This window comes from Ursus americanus, chromosome 28 (genome assembly GCF_024610735.1).
Source record: "Ursus americanus isolate L20-20 chromosome 28, mUrsAme1.1.p, whole genome shotgun sequence".
Classification (NCBI taxonomy): Eukaryota; Metazoa; Chordata; class Mammalia; order Carnivora; family Ursidae; genus Ursus; species Ursus americanus.
This window is the reverse complement of record NC_142154.1, coordinates 26,893,819-26,914,973: the sequence shown is the minus strand read 5'-3', so window position 1 is coordinate 26,914,973 and position 21,155 is coordinate 26,893,819. Positions and strand designations below refer to the sequence as shown.

The 21,155-nt window shown below is 42.7% G+C and overlaps 1 protein-coding gene across 2 annotated transcripts in view; it reads left to right on the top strand.

The window, feature by feature from the left end:
* The first annotated feature begins 8,788 nt into the window (after positions 1–8,788).
* Positions 8,789–21,155, top strand: part of ETFA (electron transfer flavoprotein subunit alpha) — a 76,551-nt gene continuing 64,184 nt past the window's right edge. Inside the window, exon 1 of one of the 2 annotated variants that reach the window (XM_045795113.2) lies at positions 8,789–8,949. In XM_045795113.2, the coding sequence (XP_045651069.1) occupies positions 8,911–8,949 (39 nt within the window). In that variant the 5' untranslated portion in view covers positions 8,789–8,910. The remainder of the gene's footprint in view (positions 8,950–21,155) is intronic. The other variant, XM_045795112.2, reaches the window with a different exon arrangement.

Here is a 21,155-nt window from a genome sequence, read left to right as displayed (position 1 = left end):
TGTGAAGGCAAGAGCAGAGGCTCAAACACCAGCGGGGAGGCCGCTGCCGTGGTCCCAGTGAGGGAGAACGTGGCTTGGACCAGAGTGGAAGCAGAAAGCTAAAGTCACTAGGATTTGCTGATGGATTGGACGGAGGACATGGGTCAGATTTTGAAATGAAAGTTTTCAGTTATGTTTCTACCAACGTCCAGATTGTAGATTATCCAAGCAGAGATTTCAAGCTGGTGACCTGCTGTGCATGTTTGTGCATGTGTTTTAATCAACGTTATTGAGGTGAAACCTACACATAGTAAAATTCACCAATTTTAAATGCAGTTATTTTTTTAGTTTTGGTAAATGTATACAGTCATTGTGTATACTACAATCATGATCTAGAACCTTTTACTCTCCCTAGAATGTTTCCTCATGCCTATTTGCCAGGGCTAGCTCCTAGAAACCACGTACCTGTTTTCTGTTCCCGTAGTTTTGCTGTCATATAAGTAGAATCCTATGTCTTCTGTGTCTGGCTTATTTCACTTAGTATAGTGCTTTTGAGATTGATCCACGCACGTCGTTGCATGGGTCAGTACCGCGTACCTTTTTTACTGCTTCGCAGTGAATGCAATAGACCGTACTTAGTCATTTTGGGAAGCCCTCACAAAATACCACAGACTGCGCGACTTAAACAAGAGAGATATGTTTTCTTACAGTTCTAGAAGTCTGAGATCAGGGCATCAGCACAGCCGGGTTCTCGTGAGGACTTCCTTCCAGGCTTGCAGACGGCCAGCTTCTCTCTGGGTCACCACATGGCGGAGGGCACATTAATCCCATTATGAGGGCTCCGGCCTCATCGCTTCCTCTACACCTAATTACCAAAGGCCCCATCTTCAAATATCACATTGCGGGGTAAGTCTTCAACATGAGTTCTGGGGGATATAATTCAGTCCCCAGCACAAACGAATACACCAGGTCACCGTTCGTTCCGTGAATTTGCCAGTGAATACATGTTAGATTATTTCCGGTTTGGGGCTGTGATAAATGAAGCTGTTATAAACATTTGAGTACAGTTTCAATCTGGTCTTGGGCCGAAGCGTGGCCGTTAGACCTCACCGCTGCTAAGCCATCAAACTGCTGTGTGATAGGACAGGTCAGAGTATTCAGCTCCCGTTTCTGACACACAAAGAATCGTGAACTGACAATATTCCACTTGAACAAACGATGCTCACTGCTGACACGGTGAGCGAATGACACGCTGTAGATGCAAAATGTTTTCGGTGAAGCGGCTGCTGGTGCACAACACAGTGGCCCCTACGGGCTCTGCACGCCTGACGTCTCCACAGGCTTTTTCATTTGTCTAACGGAGCCTCTCTCTGCTCCACACGTATTTTCACCACCACCGGTTGTAAAACATCTTTGCAGAGTCCACTAAAGGTTACATCGAATTAGTGTTTCCTCAACTCCTTTGAAAACATCCTGTTCATTCAGACTATTCACAGAGGCTCATCCCAGCGTCATTTCAGATTTGGCATCGACTCCTTAACTCATCAAAAGCCAAGGAAAGCTACTGGAAATAATCTGCTTTGGCTCGCAATTGATTATGGACTCGCTTCCCCATGTTCTCTTCTGCCCCCAAAGCTCACAGAAGCAAACAAGTTCATTTTCTCTGCACGCATTTTGTCGGCTGCTGCAGTCACGCCCAATTTAAGTAATTCGCCATCAGTAAGCGGCCCTCCTTGTTCGGCGGACAAATGAACGACTCAGTAACTCCAGCGGCAGCTCACTTGCTTTCTCTACCGTTTTGAAGAAATTCTGACGTAATGAGATAGTCTGTTTTAAATATCTCTCGTAGGGGATATTTTCTCAAGTAGGTTTTAAATTTTCTAGTTTTTCTGATGGTTGTTCTATGAATTGAGAATGTTTGTCGGGGGTTTAGTCAATATATATTGTATTCCTTTAGCACGGCTATCATGTTATCGCATAATAAACACAATGCGTTGCCATCTAATCCAGTAACAGAAGACTTCACATCCCGTTGGATTACTGTTCAGGCCGGCACATCAGCCCAACTTCTCTGTCTGCCCAATTCTGCTTCTGTCTCACCTTACACAGGTGTGGCCCCTAAGAGCACCCTCCTGCCCGTCCTCACGTGCTTGTTCCAAGACAAGAGCCTGCTTCCAAGGGGAGCAGGAGTGTGCGAGTGGTCCGAGAAAGCAGGTGGAGAGATGGGGTTTTGGAACCTCTTCCTCTTTGCTAGCCTAGCACTGAGGAACCCCTGCACTGCCGGGACCTGGAACACAGATAACTCTTAGCATAAAGTGGTGGTCCAGGTGTGAAGACTTTCAGTGGGGGTGGGTTGGGATGGTTTGCTTCCAGAAGGGAATATACTAGGCATCTGAGAAACACGGGGGGAAGGAAACAGCACGATGGGACTGGGTGGTGATTACTAAGCTTCACTGAGGCCTTAACAGAAAAAATTATTTTAAAGACGAGGAGTAGGGGCACCTGGGTGGCTCAGTTGATTAAGCGTCTGCCTTTGGATCAGGTCGTGATGCTGGGGTCCTGGGATCGAACCCAGCATCAGTCTCCCTGCTTAGTGGGGAATCTGCTTCTCCCTCTCCCTCTGCTGTTTTCAATCTCTCTCCATCAAATAAATAAATAAAATCTTTTAAAAAATTAAAAAGAGAATAAAGATGAGGAGTAATTAACAGGCAATTGTATAAAAGCTAGAGGGCCTTCTAGAGCAAGGATCTAAAGGATCCCCATCATTTTCTATTTAATTCACCAGTATTGTCCCTGTGAAAATCCGACAAAACCTGGAGGATAACAGTAGACAACCACAAACTTGCCCAAGGAGTAGCCCTATGCAGCCCCCACAACAGATTTCCTATCTTTGCTAAAGACATTAACACAGCCCCAGGTGTATTTCCTATGGACGTTGACTTGATGAATGGGTTCTTCTTCTTCTTCTTCTTCTTCTTCTTCTTCTTCTTCTTCTTCTTCTTAAAAGATTTTTTGGGTTCTTTTTTAATCCCTATGAGAAGAGTGGCTCAGAAACTGTGTGCATTCATATGGAACATACAACAGTATACGTACATTTGTGGTCTTCCTCCAAAGCTATGTGAACTCTCGGCTTGTCACAATGCGGGCCGCAGAGATCAGGACTGTTTGGACATCCTGCAGAACATCACACTGAATCTATTACATTGATGATGTCATATTAATTCAGCCAGATGGGCAAATGTGGCTAGCACATGAGAGGCCTTGGTGCGACACATGTACTCCATAAGTTGTGTAAAGTTCAGGGGCCTGTCATATCATAAAGATGTTTAGGGGTCCAGTGTCAAGGGCATGCCATGTATCCCATCCAAATTTCTGCACCTCCTACCACGAAGGAGGAAGCATAATGCCTGGTAGTTCTCTTTGGGTTCTGGACACAGTATATTTCACACTGGGGATTTTGCTCTGGCCCATATACTGGGTGACATAAAAGGCCACCAGCTTTCATTGGAGCTCAGGGCAGAAAAAGGTTATAGAGCAGTTTCAGGCTGTAGTGCAAGCAGTCCATTTATGCTTCTATAGATGGTTTAGATGGTATTAGTGTTTTCAGTGGCAGAAAAAGATGCTGTGTAAAGGTTATGGCAGGTTCCACTGGGAATCACGACCTTGGGGTGTTGGAGCAAGGCCATGCCATCTATAGAAGAGATTTATGTGCCTTTTGAAAAAAACTGCTCATGTGCCACTGATCATAGGACACCAAGTGACCACATGTCAGAACTACCCATCATGAGCCAGGCTCTATCAAACCCACCAAGACATAATATCAGGCAGCCAGCAACAATCTGTCCTCTGATGGAATTGGTGCGTCTGCAATGGAACACAAGTAAGAGCAGGTGGTTCAAGCAAGTTTTGCTTGAGCAGACAGCCCAGACGCCAGGGCATCACACCACCATTATACCAGCACCTCCACAGCTCACACTGACGCCTGTATGTAAGCTTCCTTACAACCAGCTGCAAGAGGAGGAAAAATCCTGTATTTGGCTTGTGGAGAGTTTTCTCAGTATGTGACTGAGAATGGATGGCAGCTATGATACAGCCTCACTTAGGGGTCACCTTGAGAAACAGGAGTGAAAGAAGATCTCAGTGGGGAGAACTTCAGGAGGTGCACCTGGGCATCCATTTTGTGGACAGAGAAGTGCCCCAAGGTTAGAATATATATGAATTCAGGGGCAATGGTGAAAGGACTGTATGGCTGGTAGTGGCCTGGAAGAAGAAATTTGGGAAGGGACAAGGAGCTTAGGATAGAGGCACAAGGATGGATACCTGTATGGGAGTTGCTACAAGGTATGGAGATCTTTGTTTAAGCAGTCTCCACACTCAACATGGGGCTCAAACTCACAACCCCAAGATCAGGAGTCACATGCTCTACCGACTGAGCAAGCCAGGTGCCCCCAGAATATGAAGATTTTTGTATCACATGTTAACACCCACCAGAAAGCATCCACCATAGAAGAGGCATTAAATAACTAAGAAAGGCAAAATTCACTTGTCCAGGTGACCTTAGCCAGTCTCTGTCATCAGCCACCCAGTGCTGGCACTAAGGATACATGAATAAAGTGGCCACAGTGTCAGATATAGAGGCTAGTATGAGCCTAATAGCATGGGCTCCCACTTACAAGAACTACTGTTAGCTACTGTTGCTGCTTAATATGTCCCCAATATGGTAACAGTCCTCCAGGAGACCAATTGGCCATGTAGTGGGAAGCTGACTACATTGAACCCCTTCCATCCTGGAGGAGCCATGATTCATCCTGACGGGAATTAACATATATTCTGGGTACTGCTTACCTTTCCTGCACATAAGATCCTATCCAGTACCGCTACCTGAGGGCTTTTTGAATATTTCATTCACCAGCACAAGATCTCATGTAACATCATGTCAGATCAGGGACCCAACTCACTGAATGAGTCTATGATCACAGGAGTCACTCGCCTAGCCATAGTCCGGACCACCCAGAAGCTGCTGGCCAGACGGGGCATCAGAATGACCTCCTGAAGGCCCACTTGAAGTGCCAGCTTGGAGGGAATACTTTATGAGGATGGGGGTCATTTTCCAGGATGCCACGTGCATCTTGAATCACAGACCTTTATATGGTGCTGTGTCCCCAGTCAAAAGAATACATGGACCCAGGAACTATGGGGTAGAAGCAGGAGAGACCTACTACTATCACTCTCATTGGGGACTTGTAGAATTTGGGCTTCCAAATATCACAACTCTGGTCTCTGCAGGATTAGAGGTATTTTTCCCCAAAGGGGAAATCTTCCACAAGAGGACACAGCAAGAGTCCTATTGAACTATAAGCTATAGCTGCTACCTGAGCATTTGGGACACCTTCTTTGCAGGGACCAGCAGGCAAGAAGGAGAGTCATCATCCTGGCCAAGAGTGATCTACTTGGGTGCTTCTCAGTACTCTCCTGCTCAATTTGGACAATAAATGGACAAGTGCAGAAACTCTGAGCCCCTGAGAACTTGTGGTGGTCAGGCGCTCAGATCCTTAGGTAAGCCACTGAGACCGGAGGAGATGCTAGCTGAGGGTGAGGGCAATTTAGGATTGAAAACAAGTAGGGAGGCAAGTATGTATACAGAAAATCCTCTAAAATAAATGTTTCCGTGTTCACATTTTGGTGGTACTTGACCACCATGTAAACATAAAACTCCCCACCCTCCCCCACAAAGTCCCTGGGGGTGTCTCCTGTGGGCGCAGAGCAGGTCTGCTCCATGATCACAGACTTCGGCAGTTTTCTGCCTTCTTCTCTCCTCTGGCTGCTCTGCTAGGAGCTACTCTACTCCATGGGTATTGCACCTCTGCTGGTACAGATGCTGCTGATGCACTGGGACCTGGGAGGTGACAAAGCTGTCCCATGGGGGTGAGGCTGGGGAATGTCCTCCCTGCTTTTGTTTTGCTTTGTCATGGGTGGGGAGGCATGGAAGAAGGTTAGCTTGTGTACCCATTTTGACATGGTTTTTAGTTAAATATCCCTTTCAGTTTTTACTTAAAGTACTCTTGCCTCTTCCTTCCATTTCCATAGGACTCAGATATAAGTCGAGTGGGGGACCGGACTGGGAGGCAAATGCAGTGGTAAGTGGAATACTAAATTGTCCCTTCCACAGAGGATTCACTGGGGGGCGTCCAACAGCTCCAGTCTCCTCATGGGCACGGACATCGTCAAGTGGTTGCAACATATGTTCAAGCTGAGTCCTTACCTCATTGTTCACAGAACCAGGAGGATGAAGAAGAGGGAAGGATTCATTTCTTCTGGAAGATTAGGGAAGACCCTATAGAAGAAATGTCCCTGAGTGGAACGTTAAAGGTGGAGTAGAGGTGGGGAAGAGGAAAGAGCAAAGAGCAAAAGCTGAGCACGGGCCCTTAGAACGTTTGTTGACTCAAAGTCCTTGCTCCAGAGCACCTACATTCCCATTCAAACTGATCAGCAATAAACAAATGAACAAAAAATGTGTATCCTGTTCGGTGGTGACAAATGTCAAGCAGAAAAATCAAACAAAAGGGAAGGGGGCTATTTTAGCCAAAGTGGTCAAGGTTGGCCTTTCTGAAAATGGGGCTTTTGAGCTGAGATCTGAATGAGGTGTTGAAAAGAGCCATGTGGATCTCCAGGAAAGCGCATTTCAGGCAGAGGGAACAAGCAAAGTTCAAAGCCCTGATATGGGAGCCACTTGGTGAGTTCAAGAGCAGCAAGGCCTATGTCTGGGGCACAGTAATAGAAGAGGGCTTTGAGCAGAGAACACAATCAGTTTGCCGTTTGGAGAAGAGACTTCAGGAGGCCAGGGGATACACAGAAAGAACAGTTAGGAGGCTCCTGCAGTTATCCAGGTGAGAGAAGATAGGGAAGGTGGTTGTCATGGAGGAATAAAGAGGTGTTGGTAGAAGTTATTGACTTCCAGACATCTTTCGAAGGTAAAGCTAATGGGATTTATTAGGTTAGACTTGACAAGGATGGAAAAGTAGGTGATTGATAAATTGGGAATTGAGACCATTTCTGAACATATCACTCCCCTACTTAAAAATTTCATGGTAAAGTTCAGACTTTTGTAGCAAGTCCTTTATTGGTTTGTTGATTCATTCAACAAATACTGACCGAAGGCCTACTATGAGCCAGGCACTGTGCAAGGTTTGAAGACACAATAAAAAAAAAAAAGAGATAGGACATATTGTCTGCCTTTACAGGCCTTACAGTTGGGTGGGTGAGACAGAGAGGTAACCAAGGCATTGCAACCCATGTGACAATTGCCAATATAGAGAAAGTACAGGTAAAAATAGGGGCACATGGGAGAAGTAGCTCATTCAGAGTTAGTGGGGGGACGAATGTGCAAGCCAAAATTTCAAGAATGAATAGATATTAAACAGTTGAAGCAGTAAAGGGAGAATGAGGAAAAAAAGAGTGGGAAGGCAGAGTGGGTAGGGCATTGGAGGATATGAAGGAAGTTCTGTATGGCCATGGGGGATGAGGGTGGGGGGAAGACAAGGCTCAAGAGAAAGGAAAGGATTAGCTCACATAGGGCTTATATGTCATGTTAAGGGGTTTGCATTTTATCTTAAAAGCCCATGGGGGGCCACTGAAGTGTGTTCAACAGGGGAGTAACATCACCAATCTACCCTTTTGAAAGTGCCCTTTGGTTGCAGTGGGAGATGGATTAAAGGGTGAAGACTAGAAGCTGGGAGAACAGTAAGAAGGCAACTAGAGCAATCCAAACATGGAGTGGGGGTAGAAGAAAGCCCTAGATGGATTTGGGAGCTGTTCGGGAGTGGAATTGCTAGAACTTAGTGACTGGTAGGATAAGGGAATGAAGGAGAGAAAGGAGGCAAGGATGGTCCCTAGGTTTCTGGCTTGAAAAGTTGGGTGGAGGTGGAAAGCTTTCCCTAAAAAAGGGAATCCAGAAGAATTAAATCTGGAAGGGAATGTTGTCAATTGTGTACACGTGGGTTTGAGATGTTGCAGGACATCCTGAGGACATGCCCAAGCAGGCCTGTATATACATGGATCCAAAGGTCAGGAGAGATTTGACAGCCAGAGGCTCTGAAGCCAGGATGTGGGTGGGGTGCCCAGTGACAGGTAGAGTGGGAAGAGGAGAGGACCAGGGTGGGCCCCAAGTTCCCCACATTCAAGGCCTTGCCCAATCTATTGTTCCAGCCATTTTGCCACTTTCTGCAGGCAGCACACAGTCCTGTGCCTGTCCTTGGACCTTTCCCTTATGGGTATTCGCCCACACGGTTTTTGGTCTAGAACCTAGCTCAAATATCAACAGTTTGGTGAATCCCTCTTTCCATAAAGGAATATGTTTACTTGTATGTTTCCTCCAGAGTCTGGTGAAGTCAACATCTCATGCATCCTTTTATTATATTCCCCTGACCTGGAAAATGTGTTCACCACGTTACAGGTGTAGCGTTGATATGTGTGCATGAACGAGCGAGCAAAAGAAAAATTGGAGTGAGAGGGCTGGGAAGCCAGGAGATTGACGTCAGCAGCTCAGGGAGAAAGTTCACTTAACAACGGTGCACACGTGGGTCTGATTGGCCTTCTGGGCCACCGTCACCTGCAATTCACCAGCTCCGCCAGGCATTCGGTCCGGCCGCGGGTCCGGCCGCCCGCCGCACTTCACCCGCGGCCTCCCAGAGCAAAGCTTCACCTTTGCCCTACTTCCAAGTCCGCTCCCTAACTTTCCGCCCTCCCCATTGGTTGCGCGACTGCCCAATGGGCAGACAGAAACCGTGAGCTCGCCCTCTTCGCCGGAGGCGACTCCGCTCTCGTTCGCGCGTCTCGCGAGCGTTTTAGTGACTCGCAAAGGCGGCCCTGCTAGGTTCTCCTCCCGGATGGTGGAAGGCTGACGGTGCTGCGAGGCGGACGGGAGCAGAGACCATGTTCCGGGCTGCGGCTCCAGGGCAGCTCCGGCGGGCGGTGAGTCCCGGAGGGGTGGGCCGAGCCCGGTGACGGTCCAGCCTCAGTGTGCTGACCCTGTGAGAGTCTTGGCGAAGGTCATCGTCTCCCACAAACCTGACCGGCCTGCAGGCCCAGCCCGGTCTGTAGCTCGAGCTCAGAGTTCTGGGGCCTGCTCCGGACTCCTTCCGGGTCGCCAGCGTTGGGGGGCGGGGGCGAAGTCAGAGGTCAGGGGGACCTCAAGTATGAAGCCGCGCTTCTGCTTCCCACCCCCTCTCCCACCGCGTTTACTCCGCACTCTCCCAGGCCGCCAGCTTCTCCACATTGGCGGGGAGCAGGCTGCCACGTCCCCGGGAATCACTAGCGGAGGGAGGAGAATGTCGCTGCTGGGATGCCCTCTTGCAGAGTTTAAAACCTGAATTTGGAAGCCAGAATTTCTGGAGAAATTAAAACTATTTCTCTGGTCGCTTCGTGGCTGCTGGTATCCGCTCACAGTCTGGGGAGCCGGGGGGCAGGAAGGGGAAGGGTGGTGTTGTGGAAACTTCCTCTGCTCCCTAGCTATTGGGGCAGTGCTGAGTATAGGTGATTATAGTGTAAGGTCAATCATCCAATTTGACAGCTTTAGCCAGTTTTGAAAGGCAAGCATCTTTTTATACTGCAGGCTAACCTGCTTTTAAACTAGTAGTAGATTGTTGGTTAAAGAGCCAGGGAACTGCTCATAGTGGTAAGCTTTTGATGCTTTCCTTAGTGACAAATCATGAGTTTACCACATTTCTCTCTTGTGAGAAATATTGATAGAAAGTATATTTTTGTCTTTATGCTATGGGACAATAGTATTTGGAAGTTGACCAATTACAAGTCAAGTAACAATTTATATTGTGGATTCTGTAAGTTTTCCAATTTACAATTAGGTTAAGTGACAAACAAGATTGTTAAACTGGGTTAGAAACCTTGCTGATGTTCTGTAGTTTTTCTACAGGTTGTTTTATGGATGCATATATTCCCATCTACCACAGAGATTTTCTCCCTGAGACATAGCTGGCAATCTTCCTAGATACCTGTAGGCTCTTTTTCTGTATATTCCTTGTTTCATTAAAAAAAAAAAATTCTGTGTGTCCTTCTCCCCTGTGAGAAAAGTTCAAATCCCCATCCTTTGGGGCCGTGTTCATTCTTTCTTCCAGTTGATTTTTTTCCTCAGAAGGTATAGACATAAACAAGTTAAAGTCATGGATTTGGGAAAATTCCACGTATCAGAGTCAGACTGGCAGAAAAATAGCTATGCAGTAATTAGAAGGTAGTTTTATGGACAGGAGTCTGGCATAAGCGAAATAATTTGGCGCCTAGGTGGCCCAGTTGGTTGAGCACCTGCCTTCAGCTCAGGTCATGATCTCAGGGTCCTGGGATCAAGCCCCACATCTGACTTCCTGCTCAGTGGGGAGTCGGCTTCTCTCTCTCCCTCTGCCCCCCACCCCCACTCGTGTTCTCTCTCTCTCTCAAATAAATAAATAAAATCTTTAAAAAAAATAAGTGAAATAATTTTAGTGGGGGCAGTTTAGGACTCAGATGTTTTATAGATCTAACGGAAAACATGGAACGATTAGCTTAAGTAATTCTTGTTAACACAATTTGCCAATAGACATACACGGTATTTCCAAATCTTTATTGTGGTTTGGCAAAAAGTTTGACCTTGACTTATTTTGAAAATATGAAGTCAAGCTAAGTAGAGTACTTGCTCCAAAGTCATAAGAATGTTTCGGAGTTGAATTTCAAGAATATAGGGAAGTGGTGGGGACACTTCTAAAATAGATCCATAAATATACATATTTAACTTTTTAAATTTTGAAATAATTTCAAACTTAAGGAAATCTGTAAGAATAGTGTACGTAATTCTCAAAACCCTTTCAGTTTTACTAGCTGTTAACAGTTTAGCACATTTGTTTTATCTCTTTTCATATATACTTATAATTTTTCTTTTTCCCTTTGTTTTTTTTGAAAGATTTATTTATTTGAGAGAGAGAGAGAGAGAGCGCACGTGCACATGCACCCTGGGGGAGGGCCAGGGGGAGAGGGAGAGAGAGAATGCACAAGCAGAATCCTGGCAGAGCGTGGAGCTGGATTCATGGGGCGGAGATCATGACCTGAGCTGAAACCAAGAGTTGGCCACTCAACCAACTCAGCCACCCAGGTACCCCTTATTATTTTTCTGAACCATTTGAGAATGTGTTGCAGACATGTCCCTTATTTTTAAGTAAGTCAGTGGGTATTTTCTGAAAACAAGGAAGTTCACCTTTTGTTTCCGCAGTAAAATCGGGGAAGTCAGGAACTTTAACATTGCTACAATACTGTTATCCAGTCTGCAGACATTCAGATGTTGCCAGTTGTCACATTAATATCATTTATAGCAGTTTTTCTAGCAGTTTGACTTAGGGTAGTCGAGGATCATGCCTTGCATTTAGTTTTGTCTCTTTAGTCTTTGTTGGAGAAGCTCTTCAGCCTTTCTTTAGCTTTGATGGCATTGATATCTTTGAAGAGTACAGGCCTTTTTGTTGACTGTTCCCGCTTTAGGTTTGTCTGGTGTTTCCTCGTGATTATTTTGGCAGGAGTCTCGAAGAAGTGGTATGGATTTATCCCATTATTGGTGATGTTAACTTTACTTGGCTAAAGTGTTGTTCACCAGGTTTTTCCACTAACAAGTTACTACTTCTACCTTTGTGATTTTTAACTAATTTGTAGGGAGGTACATTGAGATTATGTAAATCTCCTGTTTCTCATCAGACTTTGACCCACTAGTCTTAACATATATTGATGTTAAGAAAAAATATTACTATGATGTAAAATGGTAATTTTTCTAATTCCATCATTCCTTCTATACTCTTAGCATTCTATTATAAGGAAGAACATTTCCTTATTGCTTATTTGTGTATTTATTATGGATCCTTTTTTTTTTTTTTTTTTTAAAGATTTTATTTATTTATTTGACAGAGATAGAGACAGCCAGCGAGAGAGGGAACACAAGCAGGGGGAGTGGGAGAAGAAGAAGCAGACTCATAGTGGAGGAGCCTGATGTGGGGCTCGATCCCATAACGCCGGGATCACGCCCTGAGCCGAAGGCAGCCGCTTAACCGCTGTGCCACCTAGGTGCACCTATTATGGATCCTTTATACAGTCAGTTATAATCCGCTAATATCACATTTTTAAAAAAGATTCATTTATTTATCTTAGAGAGTGTGCACGCACGCCCCTGAGCTTGTGTGGGTGGGGGAGGGGCACTGGGAGAGGGAGAGAGAATCCTCAAGCAGATTCCCCCACTGAGTGCAGAGATCAACATGGGGCTCGATCCCAGGACCCTGTCATGACCTGAGCTGAAATCAAAAGCTGGCTGGTTAACTGACTGAGCTACACAGGTGCCCCACTATCTTATATTTTTCAGTGCTCTCAAGTTGTCCTATATTTCTAAAGTGGGAGTCCCTTCTGGCTCCTGTTTTCTTATGATGATGTGGGAAACAAAGGCAAAAGAAGAAAATTAAATTTCCTTATTGCCTACGGCCCACTGACAAGCCCTTGAACCAGGTAGAGTGACTTTTCTCTAGGAACTCAGCTGCCTCTATGATTAACATTATCCTGACCTCCAGGATCCTGTAAGTCTTCTTTAACATAAACAAATTCCTTTGGAAACTTCCTTTATCTTTACCCCCAAGATACATGTTTGCAGTCATCCTCCAAGAATATGGCCTACTAACATACATCTGAAGAGTCACATGACAAAGGTTTTATTAGACAGTGATACATGACCTTTCCCTAACAATGGCTCAGTGGCTAGTCACTGGTCATAGCGCCAGTATAGCTCTTTCTGCCACAGGTCCTGTCTCTGTGCTTTAGTAAAACCACTTTTTTTCACTGAAGACATCTCAAGAATTCTTTCTTGGCCATTGGCTCTGATACCCAACATTTATACATCAATGATGTCATAAAGTCAAATAGCTTATCTGAAATCCCTACTCTTGAAATTTTAAAAAATTTGCTCTGTAGCTAACCATGAGTTATTTAGGAAGGTATATTTCCACAAAACTATATTTTTATATTAGATTAATCTATTAAAAGCTTATCTTGAACTGTTAACAATGTGTATATAGCTAACTGCACACTTAAAAATGATTAAGATGATAAATTTTATAAGTGTTATCTACTACAGTTAAAAAAAAAGATAAATTGTTAGAATGTAAGTTAAATCATTTGCATTTGGTATCTAAGTTCCGTTTCCAGTATTGACCTGATTTGTGCCCTTGAGCAAAGTCCTTCATCTCTGAGGGGCTCTTCAATGTCATCTGTTTAATGAAGGTGGTCTTTTACATTTACAATAAAGAGCTAGAGAACACATTAAGAGGAAAATAGGTAGGCATTTGCAATTAGTTAACATTCTTGTGGGGAAATTAATCTGAATTATGAGTATTATTTTATATTCATTTGCATTTGAAATTGATTTGTTGACTTATTAAGATACCAAAGAAATACTTTATGTGGAGAGTGAAGCAGCCCTTTTCAAGGTCATTTGAATGTTCCTGTTTTTGTATTCATTGCCAGATGGGGGAGGCATAACAATCACTATTTAGAAGCTATGAAACTGGTGTTGAAGGAACATGACATTTTTCAGAGTCCATGCCCTATCATTGACAAATGAGATTTAACTGTGTAATTTGTATGCAAATTTTAATTTCTTTTGAAAGAAGAAAGAGAGCCAATTTTGATGGTTCTAAAAGATTTATTGTGTAAGGTGAATTCTGTAAAATTATGCTGCCTGCCAGTGTGTCCACAAAGGGTCTTGTCTGTTTTTAAAGTGAAATAAATTGTGTTTTTAATATTATAATCAATGTCATATGACATTTCTAGTCATGATTAAAAGCTACCATATTTTATTATTAAAGAGGTTAAAGTAAGTTATTTAGTTTAAGTACAAAAACGTAATATACATTTTATTATTACAAAATGTATGTTAAAATAGGGATAGATGACTTTAATCACATATTTATCTTTTTCATTAGAACTTGGAAGTTTTTTTGTTTTTTTGTTTTTTAGATTTTATTCGCGAGAGAGCGGGAGAGCACAAGTGGGGCAGGTGGGGGCGGAAGGGAGAGGGAGAAGCAGCCTCCCTGCTGAGCAGGGAGCTGGACATGGGGCTCCATCTCAGGACTGTGGGATCATGACCTGAGCCAAAGGCAGCCTGCTTAACCAACTGTGCCACCCAGGCGCCCCAGAACTTGGAAAGATTTTATAGCTTATTCCTGCCTATTTTTTTAAAAAAGATTTTATTTATTTATTTGACAGAGAGAGACAGTCAGCGAGAGAGGGAACACAAGCAGGGGGAGTGGGAGAGGAAGAAGCAGGCTCCTAGCGGAGGAGCCTGATGTGGGGCTCGATCCCAGAACGCCGGGATCATGCCCTGAGCTGAAGGCAGACGCTTAACGACTGCGCCACCCAGGTGCCCCCATTCCTGCCTTTTTATTTTTGAGTTAAGAAGCGAGAAGACCCTCATGCTGTCCCTTCCCTTACCCATATCTCACTTTGTTTTCAAAGATGGTGGGGGGAGGGAGTAGGTTAAAATTATTCTTACTACTTTAGGTTGTGACTGGGTTTGTAAGGGCAAAGTAGGGAGTTAGAATCCCACTTTTTTTTTCTTCTAACACCTATGGTAGTTTACTACATGAACACTGAATTGAAGTCATAGCAGGAACTCCTGAACAGTAAATCTCTTTGGTTACACCTAAAAGACTGAAAAAATCAAAAGCAGTGTCAACACTGTTAAGGTTGAGTAAGAGAAGGACCAAAATATAGTCCTTGGACTTAGCTATAACAAGGTTGTTATTGACTTTGAAGAGATTGGATTCAGTGATACAGTGAATGTGAAAGCCAGTTTGCTGTGAGTAAAGGAGAGAAAGATGAGGCAGTAATTGGTGCTTACAGACATTATTTTCAAGAAGTTTGGCTCTGAAAGGGTGGAGAGAGAATGATAACCTTTTAAGCCCTGCCCTCGAAAAGTATACCCTCTCAAAAAGGCCAGTGAGCTCACTGAGGTATGCGGTTGGTATGAGAAAGAAAACTTCACATTTTACTATTTAAACTAAGTCTAGTCAGTAGTTTTGGTAAGTTTTCTGAAAGCATGATGGGATATCTGTTGTAGTGATTTAACAAGTTTATATACCGTTCTTGGTAGATAGACATGTAATTGCTTAGATAATTAAGTTACCAGTGAGATACAAAGAGTTGCTTTTTAGTTTATCATTTTGGGGAAACTTCATTTAGTCACCAAACATTCATTGAGTACCAGCTATACACCAGGCACAAAGGTAGGTACTAAATTCACAGTGGAGAACAGACACACCTAACTCCTGCCCACACGCTGTGAATAGATGAGGGAAAACAGACATTGAACACATTGTTTTAAGTATGATCATTGTAACAGAAAGGTGTATGGGGTATTTGGGGAACATGTAGTGGCAGGGAGGGTAATCAGGTAAGGGGCTGGGGAAACTGAAAAGATACCTGAAATTACTTTGTAAATTGAGGTGGCTTGTAATTGTTATTGAGTGATGAAGTAATAAAGGTGAAGGATTTTCTTTAGATGAAAAACATCATTTTTGAGTTTTGTCTGTCTTAAGTCACTTGTTTATTATTTTAATTCTGTTCATATTGAATGTGTTCTTATTAGATATTTTGGTTTTTAAATATGGATTATTTGCAGGGTTGAGCTAGAAACAGAAATAGAGCATTAGTTGTGTTAGTTTGATTGTTAAAACAAAATCAAAAGTCCATGTAAATTTCGTCTAAGGTAAGGTGGAGCATGCTGAAGGAGCCTGGAAATTAAGACAAAATAGTTCTGGAGTAATGACACAGTGTGAAAAGGAAGATCTATAGCACCCTTGTTTCATTTCTGTACAACTCTGAAGGGCTGTCATAGCTCCAGGGCTCCTTGTGGGATCAGCTGAGATCTTTGTTGTGACTGCATCCAGTCTTGCAGTTTAGCTTCTTCCACTGCCCAGTCCTGTCTCCTTGATGCCTCATAGATGTTTCCAGGAGTAGTCCTCAATAAATTGCTTGTACACTCACACACACAAAAGGAAGATATAAGTGTAAGGCGGCAACAAGCATTTAAAGCACCCACTCTACGCAATGAATTAACTTCTCTCCTATGTGTCTAGGATGGTCCTGGCTATGTTCATTCTTGGAAGAATTAAGACAACAGCCATTTAGATTTTCTGTGGCTTAGATGCGCAGTCTTGGAGAAAGGCTGATCTAGAGTCTTAAAATTGCTCTCTATAGCTCAGTAAATAGAGTAGAGGTATTTAAAGGATGTTTTTAAAGTAACAGAAGATTTTTTAAAAAAATAGACTATATGAAAAAAAAAAGACTATTTGGGGGAGCAGTTTTAGATTCACTGCAAAATTGAGCAGAAACTACAGAGAGTTCCCATGTATTTCCCCCTGCCTGTCCCCACCTTCCTGCACTATCAGCATCCTGCACCAGAATGGTACTTTTGTTCCAGTTGATGACACCACATTGACATATTAACATCCAAGTCCATAGTTTACATTTGGGTTCACTCTTAGTGATCTGCATTCTGTGAGTGTATCCCAAATGTACAGTGGCATGTATCCACCGTTATAGTATTATACAGAATAGTTTCGCTGCCCTAAAATCTGCGCGCTGCTTGTTTCCCTCTCACCCCGCTGCCCCCAACCCCTGGCAATTGCTGATCTTTTCACTGTCTCCATAGCTTTGCCTTTCCAGCATGTCGTCTAAGTGGGACTGTACAGTATATAGCCTTTTCATGGCCTTATAGCGCCTTTTCTTTTCTTTTTTAAAGTGCTGAATATTCTGTTTTCTGGATGAATTAGAGTTTATCCATTTACCTACTGAAGGACTTTTTGGTTGCTATCAAATTTTGGCAATTATGAGTAAAGCTGCTGTAGATATCCATATGCAGGCTTTTGTGTGTAAATAAGTTTTCAGCTCATTTGGGTAAATACCAAGGAGTATTTGTATTGTATTTAGAGACAAGATTGTATTTAGAGAAACTGCGGTATTGTCTTCCAAAGTGGCTGTACAATTTTTAATTTCCACCAGAGTTCCTATTGCTCCACATCCTCACCAGCATTTGGTGTTGTCAGTGTTTTGGATTTTCGCTATTCTAATAGGTATGCAGCGGTATCTCATTTTTGTTTTAATTTGCAGTTCCCTAATACACAATGTTGAACATCTTTACATGTGCTTATTTACCATCCATATACCTTCTTTGGTTAAGTATCTGTTCAGATTTTTTGCCCATATTTAAAAATCAGTTTGTTTCTTACTGTCGAATTTTAAGAGTTCTTTGTGTTCTTTTAGATAACAGCCTTTTATTATATGTCCTTTGCAAATAATTTTCTCCCAATCTGGCTGGTCATCTCATTCTTTTGATGAAGAGATTTTTAAAATCAATGTTCAGTTCGTTTATTGGATATCCCGTCTGGGTTAGACACTGAAGTAGAAGCTGGGGTTATAGTGGTAAGAAAATGAGATATGGCCCCTGTCCTCAAAATCAAGTAGAAAAGGCAAAATAATCAGGTGAGTATAGTCAAGTGTGATAAGTGCTATAATGAAGGCAATTCAGTGTACTGTGTTGGTGCTAGCAAAGTTAATTAGTCCAAGGAGATCCCAAGAAGGCTTTTATGTGTAGCTAACGTTTATCGAGCATTTATATTCTAGGCATTATTCCAATAATTTAATTCTCACAACTCTGTGAGGTTATCATCAGATCATCATCATCATCTCTATGATCAGGGAACTGAAATGCAGAGAAGTTACAGTGGAAGTAGAATTCAAACCCAGGCAGGGTGGCTCCAGAGCCTGTATTGTCTACCACTGCACTGTACTAAGGCTTCTTGGAAAGATTGGTATTTAAGCAGAAAACTTAAGGGTGATTGACTGGAAGCTAATCAGGTAACAGGGGAAGAGGTCCTCTAGGTGGAGGGAACAATTTGAGGGAAGGCTGGGGGTCAGAGAGCAGGGCAAGTTCAAGTATCTGAAAATAAGGTGTAAATGGAGAGAGGAATATATGGCTAGAGAGGGTCGATCACACCATAAAATAAATGCCTGGTAAGCCAACCTAAAGAGTCTAGTTGTCTCCTAAGGGGGTAGGAAGCAATTGATGTGTTTTAGGCAGGGGAATAACATGCTAGATTTGTGTCATGGGAAGATCCAGGGAAGTGAATTGGAGGGGAGAAAGCTGGGTCAGATGTCTGGAATGATACAGGAGAAGGATAATGGCCTGCAGTAGGTGGTAGCATTGATGACGGAGAGAAGTGATGAATGGATTTAGGAGATATACTGTATTTAGAAGGGAGAATTGGTATGACTTTAGTAGTTGATTGGATGTGAGGGTTGAGAAAACATTCAGATATGACTCTCAGATCATGGTTTGGGCAGCTTATTAGTGGTGTATCCCCTGAAGAACTCTGGAGAAGCAATCTGGTAAAGGGCTAGAGGATCAGGGGAAAGATGAATTAAGATTTGGATCTGCTGAGTTGGAGAGTGTTTGATGGAGACAGACAAGCAATTGGATGTGCAGATGTAACTTAATTTTAGGTCTAGCACTTAGAACGAGATTTAATATCTCTTTCTCCCTCCTTCCTCCAGTATATATGTGATTCTTATAGGTGGCAAATTATAAATTAAGCCATGGAAATGAGAAGTGAATAGTTAATAATTTTAAATATTCCTGAGAGAATAAGTAAGGTAAAGCCTGAAAAGTATCTGTTGGTAATTTTGGTGAGGACATGAGCAAGAGTGCGAGTAGTTGAGGCATGAATGGGATTTGAGGAATTAGAGAATTGGAGTGGAAGGTGGGGCTAGTGAGTTTTTAATTTTGGACTTCTTTAAAATTGGGAGATCCTCAAATATGTTTAAATGTTGATGGGAAGGAGCCCTGGAAAATGGGAGAGGTTAGAGATATTACTGAGAGATTACAGAAAGAAGTCTCCAACTAGATTTGAGAGGACGGAATCTAGAGCCCAGATAAAGCGATCAAATCTAGGACCTGTAGCAGCTTCCATTTTGATAGGACAGGGACAGTAATTTCCGTTCACTATCAGGAAGGTGAACAGGTCCCTCTAATGGCTTCAGTTTTCATTGTGAATAAAGTAGGAAATGAGGCTCTCTTCTGAGAGTGGGAAACAGAGTCTATTAGCGTTTGAGAAACATCAGAAGGGGATATTTGAAATAGTTGCTATGGAGAGTGAGCTGCCAACGTGGATAGCATAGTAACATTGTCAGGCAGTTTTGAGGGCCCAGATAAGGTCCATGAGCCAGAATTTATGGTGACAGCAGCCTGCATAAAGTAATTTAAGTGTTTTGAGGAGGTTGAGATTCCTTTCTGGGCTGTTACCTTATTAAGTCTTCCTATAGTTATCTTTAAATGTTTAAGAATTTGGCTCCTTTTTTTCCCCCAATAAAAAAGAGGGCCCAAAGTATACAGCATGGATCATAAGAAAATAAAATGTAACTTTTGTTTAAAAACCTTTTCCGTAAAGGACCTTTTTGAATCTTTAGTAGTTACCTATACCACTGTTCTACCTAAAGTAAGATTTTAGGGCTATAGAATGTTTAGAGCTGGAAAAGAGGACTTTTACATCATCTTATTTTCTTTTTGATCAGGCTATTTTTTAAAAATCAGGAAAATATTTGCTAAGTGAAATCTTTTAGAAATCTACAAGTTTCCCCTGCTATGCAAAATAGAGCTTTCCTATGAAACCTTTCGTAAGCAAAAACAGTGTAAAGTGAAGAAGCAGTTGCCATTAACTTATACGGAAACATTTTTTAGTGTTCTCAGACCCAAAAAATAACCTCTCTTAGGCTTTTCTGATATCATAGGATACATCTTGTTAATGGATGCACAGAATTAATTGAGACAAATCGCAGATGCTCACACAGTTCAAAGCTATGGTGGCTTGATGCTCAGTGTAGTTCCAGGGAAGCTGCTCTCACTGCTTCAGGTGTGCAATGCTTTGGGGTACAGCTTCCTGCAAAATAAATGCTGAATGCTATTTTTGCTTTTCACCTCTTTTCATAAAAATGAAAATCCTCTTCAGGTTTCTTTTGGTTAGTGAAAACAGGTAGGTCTTTCATGAAAGTGAAGTGGCATAAAATGAATTTTTGAAAAGCTTGGGGATACCTATATAAAACAGATTAAAAATGATGGTACTTTGCTGTGAGCTAGTAATTAAAAACACAAATTCTGGAGTCCCCTTACACTTTTTTTTTTTTAAAGATTTATTTATTTCTTTGAGAGAGAGAGCGAGCAAGCGTGAGCAGCTGGTGGGGCAGAGGGAGAGGGAGAGAAATCCTCAAGCAGACTACCCGCTAAGTGGCTAAGTGTGGGGCTGGATCCCAGGACTCTGAGGTAATGACCTGAGCCAAAATCAAGAACTGGCTACTTAACCGACTGAGCCACCCAAGCATCCCTGACTGCTTACACTTTTAGAGTTACGAGAGTTTTAGATAAGATATAGAGTTGGCCCTTGAACAACATGGAGTTGAACTGCATCGTTCCACTTGTGTGTGAATTTTTTTTTATAGAGTCCAGTGTAGTAAATGTATTTTCTCTTCTAATGATTTTCTTAATATTTTCTTTTCTCTCGCTCACTTTATTGTAAGAATATGGTATGTAGTACAAATACAAAGTATGTGTTAATTGACTCTTGTTATTGGGAAGGCTTCTGGTCAACAGTAGGGTATTAGTTTTGAGGGAGTCAAAAGTTATATGTAGACTGCATCAAGGCTCAGTGCCCTAACCCCCATGTTGTTCCAGGGTCAACTCTCTCTCTCAATACCTATATATTTTGGTTTAGTTAATTTGGTTAAAACAGAGCTGGGAAGCCATTCTGGCAACCCTCCTTGCCTGGTTTTTACTTTATCCTATGTGGTGGTTCCTGAGGTGCGCCTCCCTGACACCCTTAGTCTTATATGGAGTGTAGCTTGAAATCCTCTGAGCTAGTTCATCTCCCTCAATTTGCAGATAAAGAAACTGGGCTCTAGATTGAGACATAACATTTTAAAGGTTACAGAGCAGTTTCTCCTGGTACACACAATTATTACTGCTGAATTAAGCCACATAAAACCATACTTAACTGCTGTAGCTTCTCTTTAGGTGGTATCTGAGGAATAGAAGGTAGAACACTGAGTTAGAAGGAAGCTTA